At 42.3% G+C, this 14888-nt stretch overlaps 1 protein-coding gene across 1 annotated transcript in view; it reads left to right on the top strand.

The window, feature by feature from the left end:
- LOC139339311 (junctophilin-1-like) overlaps nt 1–14888 on the top strand; it is a 91307-nt gene that overhangs the window by 50463 nt on the left and 25956 nt on the right. Inside the window, exon 4 of the mRNA XM_070974867.1 lies at nt 2225–2494. Coding sequence (XP_070830968.1) covers nt 2225–2494 — 270 coding nt within the window. The remainder of the gene's footprint in view (nt 1–2224; nt 2495–14888) is intronic.

The raw sequence follows: 14888 nt of genomic DNA, 5'->3' as shown, positions 1-14888 counted from the left end.
ATTTTTACATTGTTGTGAAAATAAAGCGGCATTCGTGTAACCCGCTTCCTTCTCTGTCTGCTGCCAGCTGAAAAATTCACAGCTGCTGCCTGAACTGAAAGAGCTGCACCGTCTCGTAATATGTCTTACAGGCCGCTGGAAGAAAATATATATTCGTTTGAAATAATTAAGACAGGCTTCAGTAAAAACAACAACAACAACAACAACAACAGAAAGGGATTAAAAAAAAAAAAAACCTTACATAAAAGACTGCTGTCCACACCATCCATGTCTGGACTCCCAGTTAAAGTCGCCATTAAATATGACGTTACCGCTTCGTTTTGGGATGAGTCTGTAAAACACAAAAAGTACAAACACGTCACGCAATGTTTATATTTACTTAAATTCTGCAGAATATTTCCTGTGTATTTCTGTGTATTTTATTAACTTACCCCTGCTCAGGTTCATATCGCCTGTCGTTTCCGTCACTATTGTGCAGACGTCGCACCTTTTCCTTTATAATACAAAATACATTGTAATGTTAAATGTAACGTGAACGGTTACCAAATGTTCGGAACGTAGTGCAATAAGAATAATAAAGGTTTGGCATCATAAAAACTGCACAATGTAGTATTAAATGCTAACGTTACTTACTGCAACTTATGCTCCCGTCTCTTCATCTCCGCAGCTGCAGTTCGGTCGGGGCTGCTCCTCCAGAGTGAGCAGTCTGGCTTTTACCCCGGCCATTCTCCTCACCAATTGCGTGATCAGCTATGTTAGCAGCCAAGACAATCCACTGAAGTCGCTCAGCAGTTTCTTCTCTAAATTGTTTGGACCTACTGGATGTGGTCGCTCCGCAGCCAGGCTGTCCACTCGTCGCAGAGGAGTGCCTTCTGGGGTGAACTGTCGATGACGTCTGGCCATTGCATGAACAGAGTTAAAGTTTAGCAGGACCCGAAATGTAACTGTTCTGATCCAAACACGATTCGCGTTCACAGACGCGCCAAGGTCGTTTTCTGCCGACGTCATTGCGTCAGAGGAGGCATCCAATCATGCGAGGTCGCGCTCTCGGAATTTCTTGCGAGACAATTTTTGTTGCGTAGAAAGAAAAACATGCTGTGATTTCGTTAGGTACTTTGATTTTCTATCTTTGTACCTGAATATTTTATAAAACATGTAAACTTCTTTAAACTGACATCATCGAAAATTAAAAAAAGAAAAGTTACTTTGGTGTTATCCCTTTTTATTCCTACTTAAAGAATCATCAGTGGACTTACTCTGCTGGAATTTTGTAAGCTAATCACGCAAGCATTGTTCATCTGGTGGCAAAATGCGAAAAATTGTGATGTGTCCAAGAACTGTAGATGCCTTAATTTTCGCAATCTGATTTAGCAATTTAAGTGGAAAATGAAAGGCTTTTGAGACTCAGGACTCTTATCCTGTATGTAACCTATAAAATTATTTAAACACACTTTTAAATCCTCATGAAAAAAAAATAAATCTTTGTATTCTGTAGGCACAGCACACACACACACACACACACACACACACACACACACACACACACACACACACACACACACACACACAATCCCAATTTGTATTTGTATAGCTTGCAGCATTTACATTTGCATTTTAACACCTCGTGGTCACAGGGGCTGAGGGAGAACTTCCAAGGCAACAATAACCCACAAAGTGCGAGCAGATCCATTGCAGCATATATATATGTTCACAAATCATGCCGATAGTCAAACCAATTCCTGAACCAGTGAGGCTTTGAACATCATCAGTGACGTCACTTACCCTAAACAACACAAGCGTCAATACATGCTTCACAAAACACTTCCGGGATTTCTCGACACGCTCCCAAGCGTCAGCACAGTACAAACCATCACTAATGGCAGTCCATAAGCCAGGGAACAAAGGGAACCCAAGACAGAACCTTTCAATTCAACTTTGACCTACTGTACTTACTGAATTTGTGTGTGTGCACTCAATTTTCCTGTGCAATGTGGGATTATTTTTGACATTTCATGTGTGTTCACTTTCATTTTGACCTCCAAATACAGTGGTTTAGATAATCTAGTAAACTGCTGCTTTGTTTGTAACCTGTTTAATTGTGTGACTAAATTGTGTAGTCACACTGTGTGACTAAATTTGATTGTCTGACTTTGTTCCAAAGTCAGACAATCAAGTATAAGTTTATTTACTTATTCATTTTTTCTTAACCTTTACTCTATTTCAGGCCCTGACTACATACGACAGAAGTATCATGAGCCAATAGAGGTGAAAGAGGTTTCTGTGGAGGGGAAAAAAGAGAAATCTCCATCAGGGAGCCCTCATTTTTACCGGAAAGGCACAACACCCACCCAGTCTCCATCACAGAGCCCAGTTCCCAGCCCCACTCCTTCACCCACTGCTGTTAAAAAGATCTTTTTCATCAGTAAAACTCCAACCCCCGTTGCACTTGCTGGGAAAGAGAATAGAACCCCTACAGCTGAGTCTTTGACAGCAGGTAAGGAATCAGCAATTAACAGTTGCCTGTTAATGGTTTTAGAAGAGCATTAACAGACAAATTATGTGAACGCAATGATAGTTGGTATCGAGGCTGTGAACTTGTTCTGCACAGCAACCATTTGTTTAATAGCTTTTGTATAATCAGAGCCCAGAGTTGAATGCTGGTTTTGAAGTTCGACTGATTAAATGTTTGGCCGCAGCAGTAATTCTAGCACCAAAATGCTGAGCAGCAGCAGTGATTTTAGCAGCAGCAATAATTGTAGAGATAATTCTTGAGTGTGTGTGGAAGTGTGGAATAGTCAGTTATCAGTTTGTTCACTGTCACTCTCTCTTAGTGCATATATTATTTATTGTAACATCTGGCTGCTGTTTATTTTTTTCCTTTTGCTCTCGGGATCCAGGTACAATACATGGACTGCATGTATGCAGTACTTCTATGCAAAGTGCTTTACAATTTCTATCTCTCATTCATCCGTTTACACACACACACACACACACACACACACACACACACACACACACACACACACACACACACACACACACACACACACACACACCCCAACGGCAGCATATTACCATGCAACATGCTGGCCTAACCATTAGGAGCAATTGGGGATTCAGCCCTTTGCCTGACATGCAAGCAAGAGGAGGACCTGTTTTGGTCTCCAGCTAATTTCACCAAAAGACCGCAGCACATTGTAGGTCAAGCAGCCCAGTCTACATCCCGATGTGTTTCTGCTGCTGGAGGTTAGTCAGAGTCCCATAGCCAAGACATGCGTGGCTGCCTCCTCTACTTCATGTCTTGTTGCTCCTGTTTGTTTTCTTAGTTTTACAATTTTTTTTACTCTACTCTTTATTATTACCATCTGCATTTTTCTGACCGTCATTTTCAAGCTGTGCCCTCTCCAAACATGTTGGCCAAGAGAGTCCTGGTCTGTTTTCTCGCTTTGGAATTGCTACTCTCACTGGGACACAGCACCAATGTGCAGCAACTTCATGGCCCGCATTGTTTACTTGAGAGATCAGCTGATCACGCTGAGGCTGGCCGGCTTGTCGGCCAGAACATCAGAGATCCCCGCTGAAATCTGGAGGAAAACACACAGGATGCAGGGGAGGACAGAAACAGCGGAGGAAAAGAGCTGGGTTGAGGCAATGGAGGTTTATGGAGAAGAGGAGATATAGACTGTGTCTCCCCTCTCTCATCATGGGCAACGTGAGGTTGCTGGCAAATAGGAGAATAAAATAGTATTTATTAACTACCAACGTGCATTGGAATTTCCCCTCGCAGGACGAATAAAGGCATATTGAATTACAGGTTGGGTCTGTGTCTGTGACAGGCCACTGAACAGCGCATGCGCGGAACATGGCAGCAAGCAGCAGTTTGTTTTGAAGCTCAGGATCTCGAGAGGTGGGAAGGACAAAGCTGCTTTTAACACCACAAACTTGATACGACACCTCAATACACTGCACTGAGAATACGAGTGCAGTTCCAAAAAGCACAATACTGGCCTTAGGCTACTTGATAACAGTCACTTTTATTTGCTCATTTGTTTGCATTTGATACTAGACTATTAAGTCTTTATACCATGGTCTGGGTGAATACTCGATTCTGATTGGCTGCAGGGTGTCCGTTAAAAAGTGTTGTGGACACCTACCTTACCTACCTTCCGGTCAAATAGCCAGATTGTTCTAAATTATTGCGCTGGCTCAAACGCTAGTTGGTAACCGTGGCAACAGAAACTCAGAACATACGTTAACATATGTTGTTTCACAGTTTATTTATCACAATGGCAAGACAGTAGAAGACACACACAACCGGTAAGAGGTGCACTTGCCCTCTGAAATGATACTTTGTATCATGTAACATAACGTTAAGCAATCATCTCACTTCCCTCCACTGATTAGGCCGACCGAGCTGCAGGTTCTGTGGCCCGAGCCGGTTACCTTGGCAACGCGTTACAAGGAGAGATATAAAATAGTCCACTCAGCTGCTTCTTGTGAAAAACTTACGATTTTGACAGTAAAAAACAACATTAACGTATTAATAATTGATTTAATATTTATTTCTTTCGTAAGTGACCATGGTATAAGCGGGACCCTTCGAGGTGTCCATTATCAGAAATGAAAGCGAAGTCCATTCATTCGCGTCGGATGCTTCACGTCGGACGGTTCACGCCTCCGTGTCATCCATTCATTTCTGATAATGGACACCTCGTCGGGCATTATCCCTTACATAATGTTGCACTATTCCTAATGTGAAGAAAATTTTATTTTATTTCTGTGTTCTGTTCTGACTTGAGACTGTAATTCAAGCTACCTCATAGAAGTTTACATGTGAAGTTTACAAGTGTTACATGTTAATATAAGAGCCATTGGTAAAATAAATAAAAATAAGGGACACGCTGGATCTTATTCTTTGCTCTTAATTCGTTTCATATTGTTTTATAGAAGTATCGAATCGGGACTCAGTATCAGCAGATAACCAAAATCAAATGACTCGGACTCGGGGGCAAAAAAACGTGATCAGGACATCCCTAGTTTGAAGTGCTATGAGGACCATTACTGGCTTCAGAACGAGCGACAGCAGAGGAGTTGAAGGCCGCATCTTCACACCTCAGACTGCCAGACTGACTGAACTCTCCAACCTGAGGACTACACCCCTCCCCCACCCGTCACACATCCAGAGGGGTCCCATGCTGTGGAAGACGTTATGCCTTGTTCCTGTGCAACATCACGGCGCAGGCCCTCAAAGGACTACAGACCTTTGGCACTGACCTCCCACATCATGAAGACCCTGAAGAGACTTGTCAACAAGCCAACAAGCACTGAGAGGATTATGTTCTTTGACTTCTCCAGTGCATTTAACACCATTCATCCAGCTCCACTGGGTGACAAACTGACAGCAATGCAGGTGGACGCCCCCCTGGTGTCCTGGATAGTAGACTACCTGACTGGCAGACCACAGTATGTGCACCAGCAACACTGCACATCAGACAGAGTGGTCAGCAACACTGGGGCCCCGCAGTGGACTGTTCTCTCTCCCTTCCTCTTCACCCTCTACACCACGGACTTCAACTATTGCACGGAGATCAGCCATCTTCAGAAGTTTTCTGATGACTCTGCGATAGTTGGATGTATCAGTAAGGGTGATGAGGATGAGTACAGGGCTTCTGTGGACAATTTTGTCATATGGTGTGAGCAGAACCATCTGCAACTAAACGTGGCAAAGACTAAGGAACTGGTAGTGGACCTGAGGAGAACCAAGGCAGCGGTGACCCCTGTTTCCATCCAGGGGGTCAGCGTGGACATTGTGGAGGATTACAAGTATCTGGGGGTACATATTGACAATAACCTGGACCAGGCAAAGAACACTGACGCTCTCTACAGGAAGAGCCAGAGTCGTCTCTATTTTCTGAGGTGACTGAAGTCCTTCAACATCTGCTGGACTATGCTCAGGATTTTCTCTGAGTCTGTGGTGGCTAGTGCTATTCTCTATGCTGTTGCGTAGGTACAGACTATCATGAACAATGTCTCGCACCCACTTCATGATGTGCTGGTCAAGCACAAGAGTACATTCAGCGAGAGACTCATCCCACCAAAATGCAAGACTGAACACCACAGGAAATCATTCCTGCCTGTGGCCATCAAACTGTACAATTGTACTCCTCCCTCTGAATGGCCCTTAGACTTTTTTCCCTGTTGGATCACACATATTTATACTGCAGTTCACTGTTCATCCTAGTTCAATATACAAGCACATTCTTCTGTATATACTCTTTGTAAATACTCTTTTATTGTCTATTTTTTGCTTTGTTTTGTGCATGTTTATAGTTTCTCAGTGTATATATTTTGTTTTTATATTTTGTCTTTATATTTTGTTATATATCTATGTGTGTGTGTGTGTGTGTGTGTGTGTGTTATTTTATTTTATTTTATTTTATTTTATTTTATTTTATTTTATTTTATTTTATTTTATTTTATTCTTGTAAGGAGCACCTGCAACAATAGATCAATAAAGGAATTCTGATTCTGATTCTGATTCTGAAATCAAACTGGCTCTAATGGACTCAAACTGCAGCAGTTGGAGACACTGTCCTGGATGCTAGAAAACAATGCATTGACATTGATTCGCTGCCATGTCCTCAATTTAGCTGTATCCATCTACTAATAAATCTGTCTTGCAATTTCTTAGCAACCACAAACTCATTTAATCTCTGCTTGTGAGCCTCTCAGAGGCCCACCATAGATAATCTTATCTCTGTCTTACCTACATCTGAAGACAGTTTACCTAACTGGTCTCCTCTCTCTCTTACATACTTGAATCTGTGTCTCCTGCTTTTTCTAGCTCCAATACTGTTGTTACTCCCTGCAATTCTGCTCCTTCTCAGACCTCTTTTCCATCTTGTCAAAATAATCCATACATGTATATATGCTGTTTCTTTCTGAAATATGCCTTAAGAATAGCATTAGCAATTCTGAGGTGGCCGCAAATGTGTAGAATCTCTTTAGAGCTGATGTTTATGGAAAATGGTATGGCCATTTCAGTTAAATCTTTATTTTTTTAAGTTTCTTTTCTTCATGCCCAAATATTTTGAAGTCCTTGCCGTTAAGTTAAATCATGGGTCTAACATTTTATTTGTTGTGTACTTTAGGACCTCCTTCGGATGATGGTTGGTCTGTTGACTATATGGCAGAATTACTCTCTCAGTATTCTATTTCAGAAATGATAGGTTTGGGGAAATTTAACATTGGTTGACTTACGTGTCTTGATTTTTTAAGGGAGGCTTCCTCCAGACTCAATTTATCTCAGTTAATCAATTCAATTCAATTCAATTCAATTTTATTTGTATAGCGCCAAATCACAACAGAAGTTGTCTCAGGACACTTTCCATATAGAGCTGGTACAGACCAAGCTCTTTTATCTACAAAGAAACCAACAATTCCCCCATGAGCAAGCACTTGGCGACAGTGGCGAGGAAAAACTTCCTTTTAACAGGCAGAAACCTCGAGCAGAACCAGACTCTGGGTGGGCGGCCATCTGCCTCGACCGGTTGGGTGAGAGAGGAAGAGCAAGAGAGGGAGAGTGAGACAGACAGACAGACAGACAGACAGACAGACAGACAGACAGACAGACAGACAGACAGACAGACAGAGACACAGACAGACAGACAGACAGAAAGAAAAGCAGTCAGAGAGAGAGAGAGAGAGAGAGAGAGAGACAGAGACAGAGAGAGAGACAGACATGCAGTCACAGTAACAGTGACAGTGGATGTAATAACAGCAGTAGCAGTTGCAGTGGATGTCAGGCAGGGCCAAGGCAGGAGACGCAGCTGAAATCCACAATCCAGATTCAGCCACTGTCCATGGGAACCTGCAAGACGACAAAGCACAGAGACTCCGGGGAAGGAGCAAAGTTAGTAACACGCCGTGGTAGGACATGAGAGCGTGCGGATGGAGAGGGACAGAAGGACGGAGGAGCTCGGTGTATCTTTGGATGTCCCCCAACAGTCTAATTCTATAGCAGCATAACTAGGGGCTGGTCCAGGACAAGCCTGAGCCAGCCCTAACTATAAGCTTTATCAAAAAGGAAAGTTTTAAGCCTACTCTTAAATGTAGAGACAGTGTCTGCCTCCCGGACAAAGACTGGAAGATGGTTCCACAGGAGAGGAGCTTGATAGCTAAATGCTCTGACTCCTGTTCTGCTTTTTGAGACTTTAGGAACCATAAGTAGACCTGCATTCTGGGAACGCAGTGTTCGAGTAGGGCAATAAGGTACTATGAGCTCTTTAAGATAAGAAGGTGCCTGGCCACTTATGGCTTTGTAAGTAAGGAGGAGAATTTTAAACTCTATTCTAGACTTTACAGGGAGCCAGTGCAAAGTGGCGAGTATTGGAGAAATATGATCTCGCTTCCTGGTTTTTGTCAGAACACGTGCTGCAGCGTTCTGGAGCAGCTGGAGAATATTCAGCAACGAATTTGGGCAGCCTGATAGTAAAGAATTGCAATAATCCAGCCTGGAAGTTACGAATGCATGGACTAGTTTTTCTGCATCATTTTGAGACAAAATATGCCTGATTTTTGCGATATTACGTAGGTGAAAAAAGGCAGTCCTTGAAATTTGTTTTACATGGGAGTGAAAGGACATGTCTTGGTCAAAGATAACTCCCAGATTCTTTACAGTGGTGCTGGAGGCCAGCGCAATGCCATCCATAACTGCTATGTCATCAGAAAGTGACCTTCTAAGATGTTTAGGGCCTACTACTATAACTTCAGTTTTGTCCGAGTTTAGCATCAGAAAATTGCAGGTCATCCAGGTCTTTATGTCATGAAGACATGCTTGTAGTCTAGTTAACTGACTGGTTTCTTCCGGTTTCATTGATAAATATAGCTGGGTATCATCTGCATAGCAATGAAAATTTATTGAGTGCTTCCTGATAATTTTACCTAAAGGAAGCATATATAAGGTGAATAGAATTGGTCCAAGCACAGAACCCTGCGGAACTCCATAGCTGACTTTAGTGAGCACAGAGGAGTCGTCATTAACGCGTACAAACTGAGAGCGATCTGACAAGTAGGATTTAAACCAGCTTAGCGCAGTTCCCTTAATGCCAATGAAATGTTCCAGTGTCTGCAATAGGATGCCATGGTCAATGGTGTCAAATGCAGCACTAAGATCCAGTAAGACTAGTACAGAGACAAATCCTTTATCAGATGCAATTAGAAGGTCATTTGTAACTTTAACCAGTGCTGTCTCTGTGCTATGATGCACTCTAAATCCTGACTGGAAATCCTCGAATAAACTATTATTGTTTAGAAAGTCGCACAGCTGATTGGCAACTGCTTTCTCAAGAGTTTTTGAGAGAAAGGGAAGGTTGGATATCGGTCTATAGTTGGCTAAAACCCCTGGATCAAGAGTAGGCTTTTTCAGTAGCGGTTTTATCACAGCTACTTTAAAGGACTGTGGTACGTAGCCTGTTGATAAAGAGAGATTGATCATGTCTAAAACTGAAGAGTCAATTAGAGGTAATACTTCTTTAAACAGCTTAGTCGGGATAGGATCTAAAATACAGGTAGATGATTTTGATGATGAAATTATTGAAATTAGTTGGTGAAGGTCAACAGGAGTAAAACAGTCTAAAACTGCGACAGACTGAGTAACAGTTTCTACGATTTCTGCGTTTGAAGACAAAACAGTACCTGTTAACGGCAGGAGTCGATGAATTCTGTCTCTAATAGTTAGAATTTTATCATTAAAGAAGCTCATGAAGTCATTACTGTTCAGAGCTAAAGGAATACATGGTTCACAAGAATTATGGCTCTCTGTCAGCCTGGCTACAGTGCTGAAGAGAAACCTGGGATTGTTCTTATTTTCCTCTATTAGTGCAGAGTAATAGGCTGCCCTGGCACTGCGGAGGGCTTTCCTGTATATTTTAAGACTGTCTTGCCAGGCGGACCGAAATTCTTCCAATTTGGTAGAACGCCATTTCCTTTCTATTTTCCGTGAAGTTTGCTTTAATTTGCGGGTTTGAGGAGTATACCATGGAGCTAACCTCCTATGTTTAATTTTCTTCTTTTTTAGGGGAGCAACAGAGTCAAGTGTCATACGCAACGATCCTGTAGCACTATCAACCAGGAAGTCAATCTGGGAGGGACTAACGTTAGCATAAGACTCCTCTGTTGTATTGAGACATGGCATTGAATTAAATACTGATGGGATCATATCCTTAAATTTAGCTACAGCACTATCAGACAGGAGTCTGGTATAAGAATTTTTGCCTACTGGCTGGTAGTCTGGTAATATGAATTCGAAAGTTATTAAATGATGGTCTGATAAAAGAGGATTCTGTGAGGAGACTATTAAGTCTTCGATTTCAATGCCATATGTCAGAACAAGGTCGAGGGTGTGGTTAAAACAGTGAGTCGGTTCATGTACATTCTGGCGGAAGCCAACTGAGTCTAATACTGAGATAAACGCAGTGCTAAGGCTGTCATTATCAACGTCGACATGTACATTAAAGTCACCTACAATAATTACTTTATCTGCTTCAAGAACTAAGCTTGATAGAAACTCCGAGAACTCAGCTATAAATTCGGAGTAAGGACCAGGAGAGCGGTATACTACAACAAATAAAAGATCAATAAACCCACCAGGCCTAATTTAGAGAACTCTAAATGACCTCTATAATCATAACATCTGAAATTAGAGTGAAAAATAGAGCTAGTCGATGGCTTTCCCCTGGACTATCAACATTATTGTGGGCAAGACATAAAGCTTGGTCCTTCACGAAACACACTAGCAAAGTCATCCCTCTGGGCTTCATTTTGACAGATTAGAATAAATGCACATCCCTTGTGAGAAAATATCAATTTGATTATTATTTGAATGAGGTCTCTAGCTCTTATTCAAACCCTGCAAAATTCTGAAAGGTGGTCAAATCTAACAAAGCAGTTCCACTGCCTCCTCAGTATATGAATAATTTGAGATCCATTCTTCTAATTTTATTCTCATTTACACTCATCTCATTCTTTAATGATGAAAATAATAATTGAGCCCTTCTTTCCTTAATTAGCATGATGTATCTATTCTCTCTTGGTGTTGCTTCTGATGCTCTTCAATACTTGGATACCAAAAAATCTACACATGAAGACAATTTGGATCCTTTTTTTTCTTATTCTTTCTGCTCCTCTGATGGCTGAGCAACAACATTTTTAACCTTTCCATTTTTGCCAGTGTTGTTCCCAGTTTGGAAAACTGCTTATCTTTGTCACATCAGCCAGCTGCTTGTCTGCTGCCACAATCTCTCTCTCATCTGCACACCTGCTCAGCCAGCCCATACCTTAGACTAATTACTACCTGTGCCATACTTAAGCGGCTCCCTTACACTCACTCTTTGCCAGATTGTTCTTAGCCCTTATGCAAGACTCTCCAGTGATCACTTTCGGACAGATTTCCCGTTTTCAACCCAGCCTGCATCAACACATGCAACTGCAACCAACACAAGCCATCCCATCAGTCACCTGCCATCTTCCTCCAACCCCCTCCTATCTCTCACCGCACCGTCCTTGGTCACACATCTCCCTGGACTTCGTCACCGGACTTGCTCCTTCCCAGGGCCATACAGTCATTCTGACTATTGTGGACTGCTTTAGCAAGATGGCTCGTTTTGTGCCTTTCCCCATACTACCCTCTGCTGAAGAGACAGCGGAGCTAGTATTGCAACATGTCTTCTGACTACATGGGCTCCTGACTGATGTGGTATCGGATAGGGGGCCCCAGTTTGCATCTCTGTTCTGGAGGGAGTTCTGCAGCCTGCTTGGGGCCATGACCAGTTTATTGTCCGGATTTCATCCTCAGTCCAGTGGCCAAATGGAATGGATGAACCAAGAGATGGAGACAGCGGTGCGCTGCATGGTCTCCCAGCACCCTTCCTCCTGGTCGCGGCAAATCCTCTGGGTGGAATACACCCACAACTCACTCACCAGCTCTGCCACAGGCCTATCACCCTTCCAGTGTGCATACAGTTTCCAGCCCCCTCTTTTCCCTGCACTGAAGAGAGAGGTCTCCTGTCTTTCTGTTCAGAGGTTCATCCACCGCTGCACTTGGTCCCAAGCTAGATCGTCTCTTCTCCGTCAGGTCATTACACCACCACTGCCAACCATTGTCGGTCTCAGGCGCCAGAATACCACGAGGGCCAGAAGGTCTGGTTATCCACTAGGGATCTTCCTCTTAGGACAGAGTCCAGAATGTTGGTGCCCAGGTTTATTGGACCCTTCCCCATCCAGAAGATCAGGGCAGAGGGTTAGTACCTCTCCCACCCTGCCCTGTTTTGGAGTTTTGTTTTGGACGTCAGGAGCCGCCCCTTGGGGGTGGGGGGGGGGTTCTGTCACATCAGCCAGCTCCTTTTCTGCTGCCACTCTCTCTCTCATTTGCACACCTGCTCAGCCAGTGCACACCTGAGACTAATTACTACCTTGCCATACTAATGTGGCTCCCTCACACTCACTCTAAGCCAGATTATTCTTAGCCTTTATGCAAGACTCTCCAGTGACCACTTTCGGACAGATTTCCCGTTTTTGACTCATCCTGCCTTTGACCTCGTATGCTTTCCTGTTCCCCAGTAAAGACCCCTGTTCTGTGACTCTGACAATGATTATGGCCTTACCCCTCTGGACCAAATTATCAGTGAGACTCACTTGCTTCTCCGTTCAGTCAGCACTGATAACATTACAATCGTATCCCATTGCACAAGGGTGAAGATAGGAGTGATCAAAATAACCATAGACCAATATCCAAATTGTCCTGCTTAGCTATAATTCATTAACTGTCAACTCAAGCAATTTCTCACAGCAAATTCTGTTCTTAGCCTGCATCAATCTGGACTCAGGTCTACGCATAGCATTGTTTCTTCTTTCACTTTCATTGTAAATGACATTGTCCATGCCTTGGACAAGAAAAAGCATTGTGCCGCCATTTTTCTAAACCTCTCCAAGGCATTCAAGACTGTGGGTGGATCAATCCTTGTTTTTACATATTTTGAATAATGTTGGTTTTAGTTCAGCTTGTGTATATGTCCAGTATTACTTAGTGACAGCAGTCAGTAAACTATCCATTCAGTTTTTACCAGTAACTAAGGGTGTTCCCTAACTGCCATGCATATTTACAGTTAGGTCTGGAAATATTTCGACAGTGACACAATTTTCAGAATTTTGGCCCTGCACGCTACCACAATTGATTTGAAATGAAATAATCGAGATGAAATTGAAGTGCAGACTTTCAGCTTTAATTTGAGGCTATTTACATTAAAATTGATAGAAGAGTTTAGGAATTACAAACACTTTGATACATCGTCCCTTTATTTTAAGGGACCAAAAGTCATTGTACAAATGAATATAATCATAAATAAAATGTTCATTCTTAATACTTTGTTGAGAATCCTTTGCAGGCAATGACTGCCTAAAGTCTGGAAGCCATGCACATCACCACCAAACGCTCAGCAAATGCTCAGTTTCCTCCTTTGTGATGCTTTGCCAGGCCTTGACTACCTGCCTGTCTTCAGTTGTTGTTTGCTTGCAGGTCTTTCTGCCTGATGTTTTGTCTTAAGCAAGTGGAATACATGTTCAATCAGATTAAGATCTGGTGAGTGAATCGGCTATTGTAGAGTATTCCACTTCTTTGCCTTGAAAAACTCCTAGGTTGCTTTCTCAGTATGTTTTGGGTCATTGGGTTGTTTTGTCCAACTGTACACAGCAAATTCTGGCCTTTGGAATAAACTCTCAGTGAGTTCCATCACAGCCTAACAAAGTTTGAGAAGTAAAATAGCACTTTTACCTGTCGCTCGACAATGTCCAAGACTAAACTGGTGGGCGCGGCAACATAACTGTATATCACTCGACACCTGAGAAGTGTTGAATCCAGCCCCTCAACACCCAGAGAATGAACACCGAAATGTTACATCAGCAAAGAGTATCCCCAACACAAACTGTAGTTAAACTTAGAAAATAAACTCCAAAAATCTTTTTTGGCTAACTCTGGATTATTCCACTCCAGAAATTTGCTGTGTACTGTGAAGTGCCATCCAATCACACTGCATGAAAAGTAACATTTCTGTCAACTTCCATCACTGTAAATTGCCATGGAAGTTCTCTCTCAGCCCCTGTGACCATGAAGTGTTAAAATGCCAATGTAAATTCTGCAAGCTATACAAATGCAAATTGGGATTGTGTGTGTGTGTGTGTGTGTGTGTGTGTGTGTGTGTGTGTGTGTGTGTGTGTGTGTGTGTGTATGTGTGTGTGTGTTCTGTGCCTACAGATTACAAAGATTTTTTATTTTTTTTCATGAGGATTTAAAAGTTTGTTTAAATAATTTTATAGGGTACATACAGGATAAGTGTCCTGACTCTCAAAAGCCTTTAACTTTCCACTTAAATTGCTAAATCAAATTGTGAAAATTAAAGCATCTACAGTTCTTGGACACTGGTCACAATTTTTCGCATTTTGCCACCACAACACCAGATGAACAATGCTTGCGTGATTAGCTTGCAAAATTCCAGCAGGGTAAGTCCACTGATGATTCTTTAAGTAGGAATAAAAAGGGAACACACCAAAGTAACTTTTCTTTTTTTTTATTTTCGATGATGTCAAATGGTTTACATGTTTTATAAAATATGCAGGTACAAAAATAGAAAATCAAAGTACAAAATCACAGCATGTTTTTCTTTCTACAACAAAAATGGTCTCGCGAGAAATTCCGAGAGTGCGACTTCGCATATGATTGGACGCAATGACGTCAGCAGAAAACGACCTTGGCGCGTCTGTGAACGCGAATTGTGTTTGGATCAGAACAGTTACGTTTCAGGTCCTGCTAAACTTTAACTCTGTTCGTGCAATGG

This window comes from Chaetodon trifascialis, chromosome 11 (genome assembly GCF_039877785.1).
Source record: "Chaetodon trifascialis isolate fChaTrf1 chromosome 11, fChaTrf1.hap1, whole genome shotgun sequence".
NCBI classification, from domain to species: Eukaryota; Metazoa; Chordata; class Actinopteri; order Chaetodontiformes; family Chaetodontidae; genus Chaetodon; species Chaetodon trifascialis.
This window is presented reverse-complemented; position numbering and strand designations above follow the sequence as displayed.